Here is a 22,306-nt window from a genome sequence, read left to right as displayed (position 1 = left end):
TTGTGTACTATATTGCCTGTTATTGGCCTCACAACAACCTGTGAGGCTGGTGTTTTCCTCATTTGAGGTTTAGAGACGTCAAGTAGCTTGCTCATAGTCATACTATGGTTTTCCAATATGTTCACCTAAACAGGGAGTATGTCATTGGATTAGAGCAGAGGGTTTGAAGAAAAACTAGAGGGAGATGCTGTTAGATGGTCACACTAAAGAGATTACAATTTGTTTTGGCCACTGACCTTACTCAAGTTATTTAAAAAATTTCAAAACTGAGGAAGGTGGTCTTTCATGTAGAAAAAAATGAGAGCTATTATAGGTTCAGCAGGAGAGGGAAGCAGACAGTACTGGTGTTAGGTGATAACGGTCTGAATCAGGGCAGAGGAAGTGAGAATGGAGAGAAGTGGGGGAGTTAGCAAAACGATGTTAAAGTTTATGAAGGACACCCTGCCCCTCCCTAAATTCTCTCCCGCACTAAAAACCTTCACCCTCACCCCACATGCTTGCTCAGCCTATGGGTAGTATTACTTCTGTTCAATAGACTTACAGGCAGAAGGGGGGCTTACAGGTTGAAGGGCAGCCTGGCTAGACCAGTGGGCCTCAGGAGGAGGGGCTCTTGCACGTGCAGCCTCCCAATCAGCCGCTTTTGTCTTGCTTCCATTTGTTCTTCCCTCTTGACTGAATTTAATGTCTTTCCATCCTCTGCATCTAGTTAAGCTGTAGCTGCTGTTCTTCCTCTGCAGCCAGGCACCTGCCAGGGCTGTTGGCACTGAACCCAGAGCCCAGCCTGACAGGCACGCTGTCGCTGAGCTGCTTGTCAGATGCTGGGAGGGGGTATAGCACATGCCTTTTCTTCCCCAGTAGTGGCTGCCCCCAGTGTGATTGTGATGAAGGGGATGAGGGGACAAGGGGAACGGCTGGGGGAAGTTAATTTGATGCCTGCTCATGGGATGAAATGGCAGCCGGGCAGATGGTCTTGCTCCAGCCACGATTCTTCTCTGATGTGTTTTCTCTGGTTTTGGATCTCAAAGCTGTGAAAGCAATGGGGGAGTAATGGATGACCAAGGAATTAGGATCTCCGGGTCCTTCGGGGGGGATGGGGAAGATTGTCATAGTCACAGAATGCCACTGCTGAAGAGGGCCTTAGGGATTTTATTTCATCTAAGTATTTTCAGACTTTTTCTCTATCTTGAATTCTATCTTCAAACCAGACCTTTCAGAGAATCCCAACTTATTAAATAGACAAAAGAGCAGAGTTGGTTCGGTTGAAGCAGGGATAGGAGGCTCCAAGTCCTACTAACTGGGCTGCCCTTTTACCGCTTCTCAAGGGGCAGCCTAAGAAGGTTTTGGCGCAGAACCATAGCGCTCTGGTCTGCATCTTGAAAACCACGGACCTGGCCAGGTCTGTTCATTTTACAGTTGAGGAAAGGGAGTGGCTTTTCCAAGGTTGCTGACTTACCAGTGCTTTTTTATACTATTGTCTCATTCATACCTTTTTTTTTTTTTTGCTTTAGAAAATCAGAATTTTTGGCCTATCTGGCTGGTGTGGCTCAGTGGTTGAGCATCAACCTATGATCCAGGAGATCACAGTTTGATTCCAGGCCAGGGTACATGCCTGGGCTGCAGGCTTGATATCCAGCAAGGGGACGTGCAGGAGGCAGCCGATCAATGACTTTCATCATTGATGTTCCCCCCCGCTTTCTCTCTCTCTATCTCTCCTTCTCTCTTCCTCTCTCTGAAATCAGTAAAAATATTTTTTTTTTAAAAAAGAAGAAATTTTTGGCCTGATTAAAAAAAAAAAAAAAGACGGAGCTTCAGTGCTGAAATCTTTAGTCTGCAGCTTGAGGTCTGTTGGGAGTTGGTGGGGCTGATGACCAACAGAGTCAGGCCCCCAGTCTCCCACCTAGAGTTCTGAGTTTGTGTAATTAACTGTTCTTGCAACACTTCTGACTTCTGAACTGTGAATGTGGCAATGGCCTGGCTTGGTTGGAATGTACTGACTTAACCACAGTAACCCTCAGGGAGTGGCAGGCTATATTTTTGTTATTGAATTTTCTTATAATGGTATCCCCAGAGAAACCTGAAAATAGGAGAGGATTCCCTTTAACTCTCAACTAACTCTTCTCATGTTTACTGAATAGCTCTGTACAGTGCACGATTAAATAATTTCATTTTGTCCTAATGACTCCTCTTCCCTCTAACCACCCCACAGTCCTCTGAGGTGTGTTGTACCATTGAAATGGGAGTCAGGAACTGAGAACTCTCACCCAGGTTTTGGAAGTCAGAACGTCAAGCTTCTTCCCGCTGCAGTCAGTGTCATTGACATGGTCAGATCTGCCCCTTTCTGCCAAGCCTTGGGGCTGTCCAGGGTTTGCTCATGTGCTCTCCTTTCCACAGCAGTGTTGTGACTTAGGCTACCATGCTAGCCTGAACCGGGCGCTGCGCACCTTCCTCTCTGCGGAGTTGAATCTGGAGCAGTCGAAGCACGAGGGTCTGGACGCCATCGAGAATGCCGTAGAAAACCTGGATGCCACCAGTGACAAGCAGCGCCTCATGGAAATGTACAACAATGTCTTCTGCCCACCTATGAAGTTTGAATTCCAGCCCCACATGGGGGACATGGTGAGGACCTCTTCCTCTCCCCACGCTCCCCAAGGAGCTTGAGCCCACCTGTGTCTAGATTCGCTATACTAAGGCCACATTATTCTGGGGACAGTGAGCCCTAGGCTTCCTATCAGGTGAGAGGCACAGTCCACTTATTCAGGAAACAGCTACTGAGTGCCTGCTGTCCACTAGGCTTGACTTTAGACATTGGGGATCAGAGCCCTGGGGAGCTTACAGTCTGGGGAGTAGAGAGACAATCAGAAATATGCATAGGAAGGGGCACCCAAAGGGACCAACAGGATCAAAGGAGTGAAAAACAGGTGTGTTCTCAAAACTCCTAACAGGTAATGGTGAAAGGGAAGGGGAGAGCAGGATCCAGGTGGAGAGGCTGGAAGAAGAGAGAGCCGAGGGGCCCAGATACTTAAGGCTTTATGGGGAGTAATGGTGTGATCATTGGTCATTTGGCAGAGTTCTGAAGAATTGTATTCTCCTCGGTTTAGAGGTTGCAGTAAAGGCGTTGTTTTGCTTGGGTATTGAACAAAAAAGCATGGGTACCTACCGAAAAGACACGAGCTAAGCTGTTATCCTGAAAGCTTGTGCTGGTTGCCCAGGCAGGGGAGCAGGAACGCTGGGGCCCTGTTTTAGACTTTTCACCTTCAGGGATGAAAATCAGAAGGGCCTAAGTAAACTAAAGCGAGAGGAAAAAGAAACTTCTTGGTTTCTATTACTGTGACTCTTGGTTCCACTTTTGGTGGTTGTGCACACAAACTAGAGTGAACCTTATCCCTGCGGGGAGGAGCCAGTGTTTATCCTACTGCTTAGATAAAGGGGATGTGCAGGCTTCTGTAATAAAGCTCAGGATGGAACCAGCAGGCGTGGCTGGATTGGGAGTGGGGATTCTGTGAAGACTCGGTTTTTCTCTCTCTGCGCCATGTGCTATAGGTTGGCCCTACTCTCAGATAGGCTCTTATCCTGTGGCGGCAAGATGACTCTATTCCAGCCTTATCTTTTTCTAGGTTGAAATCCAGTGGAAAGGGTATCTGCTTACCTCCTAGAAGCTCCCACAAAAGCCTCACATGTCTTCTTGGTTCTGATTGGCTGACTTGCTTATCCCTGAGTCAGTCAGTGCGACTAGGTATTTTCAGTCAGCTGATTGACTTATGCCTAGGGCACATGCTCCGTCCCCTTGCTGAGGAGAGCCCCCATCCAAAGGGCATGGCCTGAGTTGTGGAGCAGGAGGTTCCCCTGGAGGGCAGTCAAGCCAGTTACCAGACAGAGGGATAGATGCTAGGTGACCAAGACACAACAGTGTGCTCTCAGCGAGGGATTGGTGCTTCCATTAGAATTAGCATCTAGACCTATTTAGTAAGCCCTGCTCCATAATGACAACTGTTGTGGTGTAACCAGAGGATTTACTGTCATCAATAGGCCACTATAGAGAGTGGGACATTTCTGCCTTAAAGACAAAAATGTGGAGGTGATTTCTTTCCTCTCCTTTTTTGGGAAAACCAAACCATTTACAGTTTGTTTCCATTGCTGTGGCTTAGGAAATGTCAGCGTCTGAACAGATGGGGCAGTGAGGTGGCAGCATGTGCAATTAGAGTAAGGGAAGGCATGTCACCAAACCCCAGGAAGCCCCATTCCTCACCTGCCCTGGCTTTTGCTTTCCAAGCCCCTTCTCCAGCTGCCACTGAGATTTCTTCCCAAGAATCGATGGAACTTGGGGACGAGCTGAGTGGCGTGATACATTTTCTGGTGTTGACTGAGCCTCCTTCTGAGCCAAACAGCTTGTCTCCATAAAGGGGGAATCCAAATGCTGGGTGCTTGGGCCCCCTCCTAGCCCTGTCAGAGCCTCATTTCCATAGTCGAGAGCACAGCTGGAATGCATTACCTTGCACCCCGGTAGAGGACCACTGCCAAAGCATGCATCAGCAGCCCTGCTGCTGCTTAAAGGAACAGGCGTGGAGGTGGAGTTCTCTCCATGACTCCTCCCTGCTAGGTCTGGGTTACTTTAAAAATTAATAGTTTACTCTTCTGCCTAGGTTTTTCCTTTATGTGATGTAGCTGGTCAGTGACTGGGTCAGGCAGGGGCCAGGGCCAGTGCTAGATCTTGCAAAGGTTCTGCATTCCAGTCTAGCCTTTATGTGAGTGGAAAATAGAAAGAGGAGAAGGCAAGTCTTCCTTGGTCCCTGCAGCCAGTCTGTCCCCATCATGTGGGTTGTCTGTAGACTATAGAGGAAACAAGAGGGAGCTGCCTGGAAGTCTTTGAACTAGGGCCAAAGTTCGGGTGGCATTTTGAGCGGCAGCTCTGAAATTGGCCAAGGCCCCACACTGGCTGGTGTTCCGGGGCGCTCAGCTCATGAATTGATGCCAAGCACTCTCAGATGTACTAGGAGGAGGTGCTTGGCTTTACTCTTGGTGCCCCCAGGGGCTGGTGGGGCTCTGGATGCCTAACCGGTGACATCAGGCAGCCAGAGAGTTTCACTCTTGGCACTAACCCATCCTGGCCACCGAGCTTTCTCCATTGTGTCTGCTTATACCAAAGCCAGAGTGAGGTCAGCTCTCTCTTCAGATCTGAGAGCTGTCTCAGGCCAGCCTCTCAGTTGGGGGAGGAGGTCAAGTTAGTTGGGAGCTTAAAAGCCAGTGGAGGAAAAGGTCAAGTCCCAGCCCCCTTCATTTGAAGAGAGGTTTTGTCTTTTCAAGCAAGAGAATGGTCTGTGGGCATGTGGATGTGCCCACTCATTGCTAGGGAAGAAAGGCCAGTTCTATCCAGATGTGTCTCTGTAGATGAGAGGCTAAGGGACACATGGTGGCAAGGTGACAGGAACTGCCTCCTTGTGGCTCCTTCCTCCCAATCTGCCAGCCTTCTGTTCCTAATCTGTCATCCTGAGGACTGTGGGTGACCTCATGTCCATGCCATAGCAATGACATCATCAGGAGACAGTGGCTCAACCATTTCTCACACAGGAAAGCTTGCTGACAGTGATCCTTGGGGAAGGGTTGACTTCTCTCCCACACTCCTGGTGAAGACCTGGGGTAAAATGATGGCTCTTTGAAAATGCCAAGTTCCACCAGATTTCAAGCCATCTGTGGCCCTCTACCATAGTCTGCAGACTTGTTCCTAGCTTTATACTTTCTCTAATTGAGTCAGAGCTCTCATGCCTGGCACAGATTTATAAACACATGCTGACTGCCAACAGCGGCAAGTTAGCCTCCTGACCCACTTCTCTCCTGCTTTCACTCTGGTTTACAAAGGGGGGTGAAGGAGGGGCCAGAAAGGTGGCCACTTGGACCTCTAGCAGGAAATCCTCCCTGTGCCAAAGCATTGTGTATCTGGAGCTGGGGCTGCCCAAGGCAGTCTTCTCTGGCCTAACTCCGGCTTCCATGGAGCCACAGGCCCTGCGTAGACCTGCCTCTGCCAAGCACCAGACCAGAGATGGGCTCAAAGAGAGGGAGGCCTCCTCTTTCCAAATGGGTCCCATTCCTTGTTCTTTTCTTGTGCTATTTGGTCCTGGAAAAGATCCACACGCTTTGCCTTTGGCTTTTGTTTTAACATAGAAACTGTGAGCCTTACAGCTTGAATATGTGTAGTTTTATTAGCAGTGATGGGACTCCGGAACCGCCAAAAGTACAGTGTCCTCTTTCTGACCTGGTGTTACTTGCTTCTGGCAGGCTTCCCAGCTCTGTGCCCAGCAGCCTGTCCAGAGTGAGCTGGTACAGAGATGCCAACAACTGCAGTCTCGCTTATCCACCCTGAAGATTGAGAACGAAGAGGTAAGCTTCCTGCTTAAGAGACTCAGAGCCACCTTCTGAGTTTCTCTGTTGAACTGCTTGTTGCCGCCTATCTGGGAGCCGTGGAAAGAGCGCGCAGAGAATGTCCGGGCAGCCGCAAACATTTCCTAGCCAAATGTAGGCTTGGATTTTCCCCCTCTGCTACATCCTGCCCTTGAACTCCAGGAAGTTGCTCTTGCATTGCCAAAGGTTGAGCTCTATTTTGAGCTTTTGCAAAATGCTTTCTTTCCCCCTCTACACATTTAATCAAAATGGCACTTGGCAGCTGCGTGAACAATATTGTGTCTCTGAAACCACCCCCTCCTGCCTGGCTTTTTCCAGCATTTTCAAACAAACAGAGGCTTTTGACTTTGACACTTCAGACATCTCTGTCCTTTTAGAAAAGTGTAACTTTCTTCTGGGTTTAGAAAAGGGTGACTTTCTCCTGGGCCCATGTATTTGCTTTCAACAACCAATTCAAAAGGGCAGTGTGATTGATTAGCAGTTCCTTTCTTTTGAGCTCTCTCATAACTTCTTGCCTGGCATCTTAGTAAGTCTTACTTGTCCCAGGGAAGATTAGGAAGGACTGGGCATGGGTCACTTAGTTTGCACATGGGGAAGCAAGTTCGTTAATTTGTTGAAGATCATGAAATAACACGTGAGGCATTGCAGGACCATTACCGTCACACATTTTAACAAGCTCTTTATATGATAGGGTAGGTTTGAATTTTATTCTCTCTCTCCCTTAGCACTTCTGTTATAGCCAAGAACTAATATTAAATTTAAAAAGTAAACATTAAATAAAGGAGCTGGGTGAAATATGTAGCATGAAGGCGGGGAGGGGGTGTTAGGTCCTCGCTGGAGTGTGTAGTGCTCGGTACCAGGGTCCATGTGGTATTTATCACTCACTTAAGTGCTGTCCCATGGGAGACAGAGTTGCACCGTCTGACAGCATCCCCTCTCCTTCCTCAGCCCTCTCCTTTTTCCCTTCTCCATCACTTCCCCCTCACGCATTATGTTGGCTTTTGTCGTGGCAGGTGAAAAAGACAATGGAGGCCACTCTGCAGACCATCCAGGACATTGTGACCGTCGAGGATTTTGATGTGTCTGACTGCTTCCAGTACAGCAACTCTATGGAGTCCGTCAAGTCCACAGTCTCAGAAACGTTCATGAGCAAGCCCAGCATTGCCAAGAGGAGAGCAAACCAGCAAGAGACAGAGCAGTTCTATTTCACGGTGAGGGAGCTTGAACGCCTTTAAAGATCATCTGTAGGCACTGTGCACACAAGGAGATTTGGAACTTGGAGTCCTTGTCAGGTGTCCGAAGGGCAGTCTTTGAATATCCTAGATTTACACCCAGGCGTATTCGGAGACCGTCACTACACTTAAAGGCACAAACATCTACAAGTTGTATGTGTCTAACAGGGACCCCCCAAGAGAAGGTGCTCCCAGATATACTACCAAGAAGAGTTTCTTTTTAACCACTTAGTAGGCTTTTGTTTGAAAGTTTCCTTTTCAGTCATAGGGGATCATGAAAGGGGGCCTACATCTCTTGGTTCGTGGGAACTGCATTCAAATATTCTGGCTGACACATGTCTTGTTTTTAAAGTCTGTAGTGTCTTCTAGGTGGTGTGATGACCTCATAATATTTTATATTTTTTGTTGATGGGAAATTCTTTTTCATAATTATTGCTAAAATTCAGAGGGACAGGCAGCATTGTTGGTTTGTAGAGAGTTCCCAAACAGTGTATTTTGTTATTTATGTATCTCCCAGCCTCTTTTTTAAACAGATGGACCCAATTTTTTTTTAAATAGTGTTAACAGCCCTTTGGAAAGTTGTTGGCTGGTCTTTGGTGCTGCTTTTTAATAAGTAAGTTATTTTGAGTTTGCCAAGTAGGATTTATTGCCTGGACTAAAATTTATTTCCTAATCTTCTGATGACCAAGAAAGGAGAAATTAAGCTTGCAGATGTGAGATGAAATATAGCCAGTGGATATATGCACTGATTCTGAATGAGAGAAATTAAGTTGTTTTTCAGTCAAGAAACACAGTCTACATACAGTAAGTTGACATTTTCCTACAACTAGCACAATTTATTTAATTCTTCTTTGAATGCTGCCCTTTCTTCATTAAGAACACTAGTGATTTGCTATCTTTTTAAAAAAGAAATTTGTTCTTTACATAGTGAAGCTCAGAATTCTTAGGTTGTTTTTGTCCTGAACAAGAATGTTGAAAGGGAGTGATTTAACAGCATTAGTCTTTTAAAATAATTTTTTTTCTTGTTGTACAAAGCAAAAGATGTTTATATAAAATTTAGAAGCAAAAATGAAGAAAATAAAATCATTTATAATCCCACTACCTAGAGATACTAGTGTTAGGATACGTGCATACACAAACACATATCTAACCATGCATTTATAATCTTATTATAAAAAATTGGGATAGTGCTGTACATATTGTTTTGCAATCTACTTTTGTTTACCAAATGTAGATTTCTAAGTCACTTAATTATAATACTTTTGAGTGAAATACTAAAATCTGTACAAAGAAATTATGGATTGACATTTTGGGTCATTCATTAATTTTTGTAAAATATTTAGCACACAGCTTGGTTTGTAGTTAGTGTTCAGTAAGTGCTGAAAATTTTTCATCACCATCATCATTATTTATTTATTAATCATTATTAAGTTGTTAATTGATCACTTATTGAGGATCTGCTATGTGCTATAAACTGGGAATGCTGAGAGTACGCATGAAGAGGGGAATGATGGGATTAGGCATATAAAGGGTTAACTTTCATTTTTACTTCATATACTTCTAAACAGGTATGCCAGATTGATTTTTGTAATTAAAAAAAAATATATATATATATATATATATATATATATAAGTCTATGTAAATGTAAAAATGCATGCATGCACACTGCACACATGCGAGAGTGGTGACCGGGAAGAATGGAGCTGGGGAAACAGCTCACACAAAGTGATTTTTGTGCTTGATCTTAAAGACGGGATGAACCAGGTGATGAATCGAGAGGAAAATGGCTTTCCTTGAGGAAAGAGCAGCATGTGCAAAAGCATAAAAACATGCAAAACCTGGGTTAGCTATTCAGAGAACTTGGCTAGAATGAGGCTGTGTTGCTGCCCCAAGCTCTGTTATCTCAGGAGGTTGTTGAACACTCTCGAGGCTTTTAATAAAAGGATTGTTTGGCTGATCTGTCTGGACCGCTTAGATATAATAGTACTTAAATGAGTAGTGCCCAATTGTATTACACTGAAGAAGATTTCCATTTTTTTATTATTATTATTAAATAAGAAATTTTAGACTTAAGAACCTGTATTTAAGACTGTCAGAATTACTTTGGGGCTTTAGATGAATCTATATAACATTTTTATTCAAAGTTGACCTTCACTGAGAGCAGGAATGGTCGTATTCAGACTAGTGACCTCTCAAATCCTGCCCACCCTTTCACCTCTGTCTGCATTGATGTCCTCTAACCCATTTCCTATCTTTTGTGACCATAGTCCTACTTATCAAAATTGTGTGCAAATTTCCTTGGCTAACAGGAACGCTTTTTGTCTGGCCTTGTCTAATAACAGATTTACAAGAGAGTTCATTATTTTTGTGACTGGTGCTTGGAATGTGCCAGTTAATTCATTTCTTGATAAAAGGGTTTTTGGGGGTGTGGTGAAAAGGGGATATGCATGTTAAACGGATGGCTGCTTGTGCTGTACCATACAAAGCCAACATAGCTGCCCACGGGCTTTTTTAGTTTGTTGCCCCCACAAATGTTGCATGGTTTTCCCCGTGCCCTTCAAAAACAGCAGAATAGCACATCCTATAAGCTCTCTTCTGTTGGACAGTCGGGAAGAGGTCCCTTGCCGTGGCTTTGCCTCCCTGGTAGTGTGCCTAGCAACCCAGAGAGCTGCTAGGAAAGCTTTCCAACCACTCTCGCTGTCATCAGATTGATCTGCTCAGATGACTTCACTTGGAAATTTGAAGCATTTGCAGGAGTCCCAGGAAAATAATCATGGAATTTGAAAGCTTGAAGTGATTTTTAAATATAATCTAACCAAACCTTCTCATTGAAAGACTTAAAAAATAAAGGTAAAATAAACCCAGAGAGGATGGGTAGCTTGTCCAAGGAACTCAACAAGTACTGAAACTAGACTCTTGTTCCTGTTGCTGGTCTTGGACCACAGGTTTTTTCTGACCCCCTGCTAAAGAAGCTGGTGTGAGGAAAGGTCTAGAAACAGCCAGCAACTTCCTCCTCTTCTTTGCCCTAAGTGAGGAGATGTGTCCTAATCTCTTTGGCTTTGTGTCACTTGTCTTTCATAACACACAATCCAGCAATGTCTACTTTTTTTCCCATTGCCTTTTTTACTGTGATTGTTAAAAAATAGATTTTTTTAAAAAGATGTGAAGATTTCAAAATAGCATACAGGAAAGTCATGCTTCTACCTACCCCCGACCCTCACAAACCCCCCTTCTGCCAAGTGATTAAAACCAATTTATTCTGTGTCCTTCCAGATATACCCTATGCATAGACTACCATTGACGTATGCTTCAATACAATAGAATTACATTAGAGAGGTAATAAAATAGAATTAATAGAAATATAGGGAGAAGTATGCTACTTATACTGTTCTTTTCCCTTTTTTACATAATCTACTTTGGATATTATTTTTATATTAGTCCAAAAAGACCTGCCTCCTTTTTTAATTAATTAATTTTATTGATTTTAGAGAAAGGGGGTTGGGAGGAAGGGAGAGAGAAAGAGAGAGAGAGAGAGATTTGTTTTTCCACTTATTTATATATTCACTCATTGATTGATCCTTGTATGTGCCCTGCCTGGGATTGAACCCGCAACCTTAGCATTTCGGGACAATGCTCTAACCAGCTGAGCTACCCAGCCAGGGCCCATACCTGCCTCCTTTTTTAATGGGCGTGCAGAATTCCATTGTATGGATGGATGCACCGTCACATATTTAACCAGTTCCCTGCTCATAGACAGTAAAGCTCACTGGTTAGTCAAGGATCGTCAAATCCTATAAGACTGGCATTTCTTCTGAGTACTTCCTTGTATGGAGGTTGGAGTGGTGAAGGGGTTAAAGATTATAGCTGATAAAATAAACAAAACTAGACTGCCTGAATTCTTGGGGACTGATTTGGGGAAGGTAATGCGAGAGAGGTTGGTGCCTTGGCCACTGGGCAGTGCCCTAGGTCTAGACGTGGGCCTGGTGGTCCGAGATCTTTTTTATTATCTTTTGTGTTCTGCAGGCATTCAGGAGCCTGTGCTAATGAGCAGGTACAAATGAGTGACTGCCTCTGCCCTGTCAACTAAAGTGGGAGATGTGCTCCTATGTAAAGGTTTGCTGTATTATTTATATTGTCTGACAGCTGTTTCCTGCTTTAAAAATTCACAGGGAGGAGGGGAAGTGTGAGTGGGCCTGGGTGGTGGGGAAGCACCACTGTAGTGACATCCGTGTACCTCTGCGCCTGGGGCTGGCTGGGCACAGTTCACTCCTCCCGCCCGCCCGCCCCCTTGCAGCAGTGGGAACTTATGGCCCTGGCTCCACACAGATTAAATCCAAGGCCGAAGGCCATGAGGGCCATGAGTTTTCTTCCTCCATGGTAAGTGTATTTAAAGGGAAGGGGTATTTACAGTTGAATTTGCAAAGCATTCTTGTACCTCTTTTTTTTTTTTTTTTTTTTTTTTAAAGACTAGAACCCTGCTTTGATTCACCATTTTTATGTATTAGCACAGAAGTTGCTAAAAACAGTTATTCCCTCAAAGCAGTTGAGGGAATGACTGTTTTTAGGTTAACTGAGCAGGTGATTCAAGGATAAGGAACACTTTTGCGTACCTGCTAGTTGCTGGACCCTGTGCTAATAATCAGTCATATTTGTCATCCTATATTTCATCTTCAATAACCTTGTGGAAAAGATATTATTGTCCCCATTTTTCAGATAGAGAAACTAAGACTCTGGGGATTAAGTGACTTGTTCAAGGTTAGAAGACTTCATGAATCGTAGGACTAGACTCTTCCAACTCAGGCTTTTCCATTTTACTGCAACCAAAATGTCAGCGTGGGAACACTCAGAGAGAAAAATTAGTATACTAATACTTTTCAGTAAATAAAACTCATCGCTGACAGTTGATAACCAATTAGAAAGTTATTAAATACATTGAGATCATAAAATCAAAATGGAAGGTTCCCAATGGCAAAAAACAAAACCACCAAGTAGACTCTTAGCCTCTCTATTTTTTGAATAAATTCTTGGTTTTGATCATATGGCGTGTAGAATTCAGGGCAGGGTGTGGCCCTCATTGGACTGCGCTTAGGAATTGGATTGGATCTTGGTGATTTAGAATAGATCACTGCCCCTTTTCTTCTAGAAAACAGCAACTCATCCCTTTATTGTTGGGTGTTTGTTGAGGGGAGCAGGGTGCAGGGAATGGAATGTACTGGAACATGTTTTAAATAAGGAAAGTGACCTTATTGTCCGAGGAAAGGGTTTTGAGATTATACATCATAAATAGTTCTTTTCCTAGCCCCCTGGTCTGCAGAAATCATTGAAAAGGCACCTATTCCTCCCTTGCCTTCAGCTGTCTAGGTTCTTTTGTTGTGTGTGTCTGGCCAGCAGTGATTGAAGCTTTTAATTCAACTCTACCAGTAAAAGCAAGGTTATTTCTCCAGCTTTTCTCTCATAAAGATGAGTGCTGGCTATGGGCAGGACAGAGACGTGATAAATAACTTACCTACAAACTCTGGGATGCTTTTATCTTCCCGTACCTGGTTTACCTAGATGGAAAACTTCCAGCCGTTGTTCCCAGTCTTAAGGATGCAAGTCACACCCTGACACAGTTTCAATCCTTCGGGATTTAATGGAACCAAAAAAAAACAGAATCCATCATACCTCTTATCAGATTTTTATTTATTTTAGTGATTCACCAAGTGGCAGCCAGAGTTAACTAGTGAATTGTGAACATAAATGGGGGGAAAAAATGATTTCCAGAATGACAAGTAGAAACATGAATGAGAGGAAAGAATTTGCATCCATCACCTCAGAATTTTGGCTGTTTTCTGAGCAGTCTGGTCCTGTTTTAAGGGTTACAGTTTCTTGGTAAATTTTCCTCATTAGGAAACCTTTGAGTCTCCTGGGATAACTGTCTGAAGAGACTTTGAGGATTCAGATGTTAGCACTGGGTGTTTCCCTGCAGGGTTTTCACCTCTGGGCCCTGGAGTCGGTTCCAAACCTCACAATTAGGCTTTGGTGGGGGTTAGACATCACCCAGGAAGACTTACTGCAGGTGAGCTGGCAGCGGAGCAGATGGAAAGAGGAAGGTGACAAAGAAGCCTATTTTCACTCAGATGCTCTTGTGCAACAGCACAAAGGAGCAGAGGAAATAGGTCCTGAGTAAAACAACAGAAATTGTTTGGTAAAAGGTTTATTTTTTTTATTGTTTTATACTTAATATAGAGTGTAGGGACACACTTGGAGACTTGGTTCATGACTGCTGTGGAAGGTTCTATCAGAGGAGAGTGAGACTGTTCATTTATTTACTCATATTTCAAGCATTTATTGAGTGTCATCTGTCTCCTGGGCACAGTACTAAGCATCAGGAATGCCAAAAGCAATGAATGTCGAGGTCTCAGACCATAGGGAGGAGGCAGTCTAGAGAGTAAGACACACGAGTAATAAACCCTCCAAGATAGGGCTCTGTGAGAAGTGCTGTCAAGGAGATTTGCAGAGGTGCACACAGGAGCATCCTGGTGAGGGTGGGAGGGCCAGGGAGGGCCTCCCATAGAAAGCAGGCTTTTTCCTTTGTTTTTACATAAGAGAAAGAGAGGGAGCAGAAAAGAAATACCCTCTTGGTTCAAAGTTCACACTGTACAGAAAGGTACAGAGTAAAAGTAGCTCACGTTTTTTCACTTTTTCTTTCTGCCTTCATCCTAAGTGGTAATAGCCATAAAATCAAAGCCGTGCTGTATAATTATACTTTTTACTTACTACATTAAAAGAAAGCCAGAACTATTACAATTTAAATGTTTTATTCACTTAGCCCTTCAGCTATGTCACATGTCACCAGTGATTCACAGATCACACTCGGGGAAACACTGCCAGGTTGCCTCTGAGCTTGGACATGTGTAGATGGCCCCAGCCTGCAGATGACCTACTGCAGCAGGAGACAGCTAAGGCCGACGGAGATCCCGAGAGCTGCTGCGCCGTAGAGTGGGAAAGACACCAAGTGAAGAGGCCAAAGGCCTGTGATCCAGGCCTGGCAGTTCCACTGACTGGCTTGCAGTGATCAGCAGTTTATTTGACACCCTCTTACCCAAGATCATCTTTTCATTGTAATAAGAAATTAATGATGCCTTCTGTAACAGGCTGTGCAGAGTTATTGTGAGATATTGTGAGAGTCCAAGGAGAGAATATGTGTTAAAGTGCTCTAAAAACTCTTAATTTGCTACATATATACAAAGAATTGCTACTGCGCAGCGTTGCTCTCCTTCCCCTGGCTGGACCCGTAGTGGGAGCCTGTTGCTATAATGGGTAAGAGCACACACTGTACTGTCAAACTGCGTATGTTTGGATACTGGCTCTACCACTCATTTACTGTTTGACTTCAAGCAATTTATTTAATCTCTCCAAATCTCAGTGTCCTGATTCATAAAAAGGGGTAATGAGATTAATAGCTCATAGGGTTGTTTTGAAGATTTGATGAATTGTCCGGGGATATCTCATCTCTCGCTGGGCATACAAGGTTTGAGAGAGGTCAGATCAGAAAATGCAGCACAGCTATTGTATTTTGACTGTTAGAGAAGATGGAATTGCATCTCCATAACCTCGTCTTGTGTTTGGAGCAGCTGGTACGGGTATATGCAAGTGGGGCGTGGCAGCCCGTCTCTTGAGCGCTCAGAAATCCCAGGCTTTCCACAAAGACTCATGCAGAATGGAGGAGACTGATGAAGATGGGCTCAGACAAAGATGCTGTGCGTGCTGGGCTTGCAGCTGCGGTGGAGGCTGAGCCTGCCATTGGCTTTGCTCCTGGTGTGCTGGAATGCACCCTGCTGGGTGTGGGGGCAGGGCTAGATGTCAGTGAAGGTGACCAGTGGCAGATGTGTGTCTTCACACCAAGAAGACCGAGGCTCCGTCAGCCCCTCTGCCCCACTGCTCCTCTTCAGCAGGACTGAAAGAGATAAATGAGGGGCCCTAGGAGACAGTTTCTTACACTGGTCACTGCGGAGCTCCCACGAAAACCAGCAGCTGTCCAGATGCTCAGGGCCATAAAGAAATAAAAGCAGACTTGGTAGAAATTGGGTCAGAAACCAAATGCCCTCTTGAAAAGGGAATTATACAGCTGCACATCTGTGATGGTTTTTTTTTTTGTCTTCAGGAGTCTGATTGCTCTTTTTCTGTCTCTTTCCTTACAGAAAATGAAGGAGTACCTGGAGGGCAGGAACCTCATTACCAAGCTACAAGCCAAGCACGACCTTCTCCAGAAAACCCTGGGAGAAAGTGAGTAGGGGGGCTCTGCTGGCGGTTTGGCATTGAGGGGAAGGCCGAGCCTGGGCTGTATTGCTGAACCTCCACGCTAAGCCAAGTGAGCCTGATCTGGTTATGTGAATCCATTTCTTTTTCTAGCCTGTGTGATATGGAAGCACACTCCCCAGGTGACTGCTTGAGTGATGGGAAAAGGCCAGTGCTTAATGAAGCATTAATGTGCACCATCTATTTGTTTAAATGGAGCGTGCCTGCTCTACCCAGTCCCCTTCCTGCGCCGCCTCTATGACTGGGGTGAAGGGGCCGAGGAGTTACTTACTCTCCAGACACTTTGAAAACTCTCAGCTCCTCTGGCAGGACTGAGGCTGGAGCAAGATGCTAGGAAGTTGGGAGAGATGAGCTTCACAGGCTGCTCTGAGGAGAGGAGGGGATTTTCAAAGGCACAGGTGATGAACAGACTGCTGCTTCCTGTGGCATCACCATAGAGCATCGATTTCCTTCTGCTTTGAGCAGTCCTGATGCTACATGGCAGCCCTCTCCCTGCCTTGGCAATGCTCAGGCCAAGGTACTTGAATGGACTGTCTCGTCTCATAGTATGACTTTAACCAGACCCTGGGAAGTAGCAAAGCAGAGAACGGGACTGGCACTCTGGCCTTTTTCTCCTCAGCTGTCAAACAGAAGGCGAAGGTTGAAAGAGAAGCTTCCCTGGGGTTCTTGGCACCCTGCCCAGCCTCTCAGCATCCTATGATTAATGGGATTCCCAGGTTGGGGATGCCTCTGATGCTGGCCCCTCCTCCCTGCCCCACTAATCTCACTTAAAGATGGGAAATGGGAGCCTGCGGGGCATTTGTGGTAACACCAGTGAAAGGCAAACCTGCACTGATACAAAGATCTAAGATTGTAGAATAAAATCTTGAACACTCTTCAGGCACCGCAGAGTATAGGAAAGTGCACAGCATTCCTTGGCTCATTGGCCCCGGAATCTGCTCTGCTTTTCATACCGGGGCCGCCTACCCACCCTTCTTACCCTGTCCTTCTGCTCCCCTGGATGATTTCCTCCAGATGATTCTTTTATCTCTAAAGTCTTTGATCTTGTGATTTTTGGGGGACATTTTCTTTTATTTGAAGAAAGCCTGTTAGGTAACTTCTGTTCTCTTTCCTCCCACCACCCAAGAGACTTATGCTGAACAGGTTTGGGCATTGAGATCCAAACTTTGCTTATAGAAAATCTTCACTCTTGGGTTATCAGATTGCTCCATGGGGAATCAGAGGAAAGAAAGCCCAGAACTATTTGAAGCAAGTTTATAACCATGATTTCTTTTTGCCACGATAATCGAAGCAGAGCCCATAAGTGAGATGGGGAACAGGGCCTGGTGGGGGCTGGGGGGAGCCTGTGTGTGAGAGAGAATGGGTTTGCGTATGCACCAAATGTGCTACTGTGGAGGGCCGAAGGTTGGCGCTACAAATTGCCTTCATCTGAATGTGACAAGTTCTGGCAAAAAGGAAACAAATAGCTATAGATCTTCCTCTGTGCAAGTCATCATGTCCCTGCCTTCTGTATGTATTTGTCACCATAACGCAAGAGCCCCTTGTTCCTGCCACAGAGAGATAATTGATGTGTATGAATATTCCAGAATGGAAATGGGCCAGATGTTGAAAATAATGCCTCAGAATAACATTTTTGCAGATGAAAGCTGAGCCTTTAGTAATGAGAGGCTCTTAGGGGTGGGGGAGGGTGTTGTTCAAGATGAGCTGAACTGTAATCAACAATTAGCAACCTTTAAAGGCAAGAAAAAGCCCTGCCCTCTCTTAGCCCTTGGAGTTGCCTTTCCAAGAGCGCAGATGAGGAGTGTGGAAGCTCATCCACTCGGCGCCTGCTGGGTTTTCCCTGGTTTATCTAATATAGGCCTATTACAGACCAAGCTTGGTTAACTGTGGACCCAAAGAAAGCAACTTAGATTACTTCATGGCCCGTGCACACATTCATATGTATTTTTAAAAAACATAGAAATACTTCTTACGAGCATTGAGATTTTCAATTCCATATTTTAAAGCTGGCTATGACCCATTAAACTTAGTATTTAGTATTAGCGTCCACTATTGAATTGAGAACCACAGTTTTATAGCAATATCAGCATTAAATCTCATTTTTTTCTTGCCACCCCAGCCCATCCTAATGGGAGAATTTAGTATGAATTTAAAACTAGAATTTCGATACCTTCGCTGTCTCTTCCTCCTCACCACACACATACACACACGCACACACACATGCACACAAAGTATACACAGAAGAAAAGCCAAATCTCATCTATAAGAAGGTTCTAATATTGTTCTCTAACTTGTGGTCTGCCTTTCTATTCCCCTAAATCCACCCCATTGAGAAGCAGAATTGGCAAATCTAAGGTTTAGGGACACCACCAGCCCTAGGTTGGGAACAAATATCAAAAGCAACCCTTGCCCAGAAAGGGGCTCTGGGAGCTTCTCTTCTCTTTTGCCTTGAAGGCTGGTCATGCTATGATACTAGTGGTGGTTCTCTGGGGAGACAGGCAGACATGGTGATTCCTAGAAGCAAATCCCACTCTTTCATCCCTGTGCTTCAACATGTGCTTTTTGCTTTTGTCTTTCCTACAGGTCAGAGGACAGATTGCAGTCTGGCCAGGTATGTGTGGCTTGGGACAGCCGTGGGAAGAGATGACAAGAAGCCTATGGGTAGAGGGATCCCAGCCTGGGAAAGAGCCAAGGAGTCGAGTTGCAAAGGCATTGGATGGCTTTGCAAAGGAGTGGCCTAGGGCAGAGGTTGCTTTTTCTCTTTGCCTTGCTGACCCCACCTGGCCCCAAATGGAAGTGGGGTTTGCTGTGACTTAGGAAAAGCCCTGAGCAGAACTGAGTGAAGGGAGTTATCGTTTGCAGAAATAGTCCCAGAGACTCCCAGAGGCCACTACATTGCAGAGAAAAGAAAGTTCAACTCTGGAGGGGGATCCTGGTAACCTAACCTTAGCTTCTAGACTTAAACATGTGGGTTTTGGGAAGTCTCTGACCCTAGCAGGAAGATCAGGAGATAGCATTTGATCTGAGATTTTTTTTTTTAATGCACAGATGACAGCCCTATTAGTGACTATTGTTGGATATTGAAATATTACATTGCATTGGCTTGCCAAACATTGCATTGCATTGGTAGAAATCCTGGCCTGATGTACAAGTATGCAGCCCTCCCAGTCTTTCCCCGCCTTTCCCTTCCTTCCCCACCCCAGCCAAATATTTTCCCTCCCCGTTATGGAGCTGCTATGAGAAAACTCGTGAGCTGGCAGAGCAAGACCTTCATTCAGCCAGCAGTTCTCACATACCTAAAAATGTGCTGATTTAACTGGCAAAAGAGCTTTAATGGGCCGGACTCCTTAGAGATCCTGAGTTTGCCCATTATATCAACCACTTATATCTGCCAACACACACAATAATCATGAGGCCATTTACAATCATGGGCTCGTTATTTGGAAATAGCTTCATTTGGCTTTCATCGTTTTGTCATTGTGGATTACAATAAAGGTCCCATTAATCTTGATGACTGGAGGGAACCAGGATAATAGAATTCTGTGGAATGTATCTTCTTGGTGATATAGTCTTAGTATAAGTTGAATTCCCTTATGTTGTGTTATTTCACTGTGTGACGTTGAGCCGCTCTTTTCCTTCACTGAACTACAGTTTTCTCATCTATAAGACAAGAAAGAACATTCCACTAGATATGAGGAGCTCTGAGATTCCAAAGAGGTTCATCAGTGGCAGCCTGATGGAAGGGGCAGAGGGAACCCAGTAGCCAGGCCCTAGTCCCTACCTTCACTCAAGACAAGGCAGCACTGCTCTTCTTGCTTGGAGCACTGGGCCTCTGAGTCAGATTCCCTTGGAGAAAGGCTTCTGAGGCTAACCACAGCTTAAAAAGCATTGACCCAGAAGATCACCAAGGTTCCTTCCAAGTCTGGACACTCTATCCTCTAAATTTCAGAAAAATCTCTCCCTCTCTTTTCCCTAAGTATTTCCAAGAGAGAAAACTATAGTCTCCTTTGGTGTTTACTAGTGTTTCCTTGCAGAGAGATCTTCTTATTGTCAGCCCAAGTATTTTTTTACTGCAAACTGAATTAATTCCCTCCTCTTCTGATTTTGAATGGTGGCAGACATTGAAAGCAGGGACCTCTGTACGTTTGTGAAAAGAGCTTTAATGGGCTTTATTTGGAAAGTAACTTATCGAGTCTTTTAGCCATTTCTGGGTTTTAGCTGAATAATGTGACTTGTTTCATTAACCACTGAACAGACTGTTTTTAACCCCATTTTCTCTTTTCTTCCTTTTGCTGGATTGGTCCTCTCTGATTCTGTGGGGTCAACCGCAGGCGTAGCTCAACCGTGAGGAAGCAGGTAAGAGCCCAGTAAGAGCCAGTCTGGTCTGGTGTGAAAATGAGAACATCCCACAGACATTTATGGAATTCCACTGTAGGCAAGACAGACACTCTCTGACTTCCTGCTTGTGTTTGGAATGTACCATTTAGTCACAGCATGCTTAATATTATGGCAACTTCGTTGATTTAGCTTGTTTAGGTGGAGTGGCCATGATCTTTCTGATTTGTTCCTCTTACATAGTGACATTTGATTTGACTGTGGCAGATTGTGCCAGAATGGCCTGTGGTGTCAGTCCTTGAGAAGACCATGAGAGAGGCCTCACACTCATACACATGTACCAATATGGCAGAAACTGAAGGCAGCCAGTCACCTAGACCAGGCATTCTTGCTTTAAGTTTGCAGATTTTTGTTTCTAGTGGTATGGTCATCCTAGGTGTATTTCTAAGACATCCTAAAAATGCAGAGAAATCTGGCCTAGGATTGATAGGCAGGCAGAGATACTGAGCGTCAATTTTGTGCATGATCTTCAGTGTTGGATTAAAATCCAACACTGGGCAGCTAGCTCTCATTACCCATATTAGGAGAGATCTTAGAAAGCAGTGGGTGGATAATCCACATCAAGGGGTAATCTAAACAGCACTTGGGCTTGTTTATAAAGAAATTAATTGAGTTCTGTTTTGCAGTAGCAAATTTGACTTCCGGATTTATTCTTTATGGCAAATACTTAAGTGATTTTGTATCTCCTAAGCTCATACCAGTTATGTGGTAGGCAGTTAGCAGGGAGGAGGTGGGGAGAGCTCAAAAATGTCTTTATGTCCATTCAGGGGAAAGCTGATTCAGGCTTTAAAAAATCATTTTAGGTAAATCACAGTGGCTGTTGCCACAGAGAGATAATGAAACACAGAGGCCACCTGGTTTCTGTGTCGGCCGCCCCAGCAGGGTCTTCAGCCGATCTGGCTCTGGCTGGCCAGGTAGTCCAGCTGGGAAACTTAGGTGCCATGGCCCTCACTTGTCTTAGCTTTGCTGTCGCTATTTTTTTTCCTTCTAATTACATATTTTTAAAATTATGAAAAGTTCATTGCAATCCCCTTTCCTCTTGTTCCTTTAATTTTTTTCTTCTTCCCTTTTCTCCCATAATTTCATTTTCAAATGACAGGAATGGAGTCACTCCCAGGGTAACTTAGTACATTTAAAACTAATAGGTGAACCTCTTAAAGAGAGAGCAAGCCTATTTTTCCTTCGACACTTAAGAACAGGATTGAACTTGAAGTTTATGCCTTTGGTTCCTGGACTGAAACTGGGCCTCCTACTCACAGATGGGGCGTATGTCCAAGGGCCTCGCGGCCTGCGCTCTGGCCGCGGGGGTGCCGGACACCAGTGTCTGGCAGGTGGCTCGCACACCTGGTTGGACTCACCGTGGAGAGGAATGGCGTCCACCTGGTTTGCATCCTGCTGCACCTAAGCAGTTGCAGGCCAAGCATATTTGCCTGGTGCTAGATTTGCATGAGACTTCCAGGATACCCCAACAGCCCCAATCAAATAAAGACCTTGTTTTCATTCTGCTGCCCCAGTTTTTGTCCAACAGCTCAAACCTAATGGTGGATTAGTAAAGTGCTTTTCTGATAGTCATGAGGGTAAATAGTAAGTACCCAGGGAATAAATACATATTTGTTTATGGCAAATCAGCCAAACAAGAGGAAGAATCTGGTAGCTTTTGTTTTCAAGAGCCCCTAATGGGTTCCAGTCATTTTTGACCCTAGCAAAGACTAGGTTCAAACCATCTCAGACTTTTCTTCAAAAGGGGATGCCTCAGCTGCAGCTCCCAAGCTCTCCCTGCTCCCCTCAACCCAGTGTTTCCGCTTTCCTGTTACTCCCCAACTTTACTGGCCCTTCTTTCTCCAGGCCTGTAAATTCAGGCATTTCCCCGAGGCTTGGCCCTCTTTTATTTTCTCTTCATATTGTTTCCCTTCTCACTTTGTTTCCTTAGGGACTCCTTCTCTCCTTTCCTTAGTGTCCATAATGCTGACAGACTGAGTCTTGG

The 22,306-nt window shown here is 44.8% G+C and overlaps 1 protein-coding gene across 10 annotated transcripts in view; it reads left to right on the top strand.

The window, feature by feature from the left end:
* The window catches only part of SRGAP2 (SLIT-ROBO Rho GTPase activating protein 2), a 226,992-nt gene that overhangs the window by 169,367 nt on the left and 35,319 nt on the right, over positions 1 to 22,306 (top strand). For 6 of the 10 annotated variants that reach the window (XM_081120455.1, XM_081120458.1, XM_081120454.1 and 3 more), the window contains exons 8-13: positions 2,392 to 2,616; positions 6,271 to 6,372; positions 7,407 to 7,604; positions 15,810 to 15,894; positions 18,511 to 18,538; positions 20,259 to 20,283. In XM_081120455.1, the coding sequence (XP_080976581.1) occupies positions 2,392 to 2,616; positions 6,271 to 6,372; positions 7,407 to 7,604; positions 15,810 to 15,894; positions 18,511 to 18,538; positions 20,259 to 20,283 (663 nt within the window). The remainder of the gene's footprint in view (positions 1 to 2,391; positions 2,617 to 6,270; positions 6,373 to 7,406; positions 7,605 to 15,809; positions 15,895 to 18,510; positions 18,539 to 20,258; positions 20,284 to 22,306) is intronic. The other 4 variants (XM_081120456.1, XM_081120453.1, XM_081120460.1 and 1 more) reach the window with 2 other exon arrangements.

This window comes from Miniopterus schreibersii (genome assembly GCF_964146895.1).
Source record: "Miniopterus schreibersii genome assembly, chromosome: 19".
In the NCBI taxonomy this organism is placed as follows: Eukaryota; Metazoa; Chordata; class Mammalia; order Chiroptera; family Miniopteridae; genus Miniopterus; species Miniopterus schreibersii.
The sequence above is the reverse complement of the archived record's forward strand: the minus strand, read 5'-3'. Positions and strand labels throughout refer to the sequence as shown.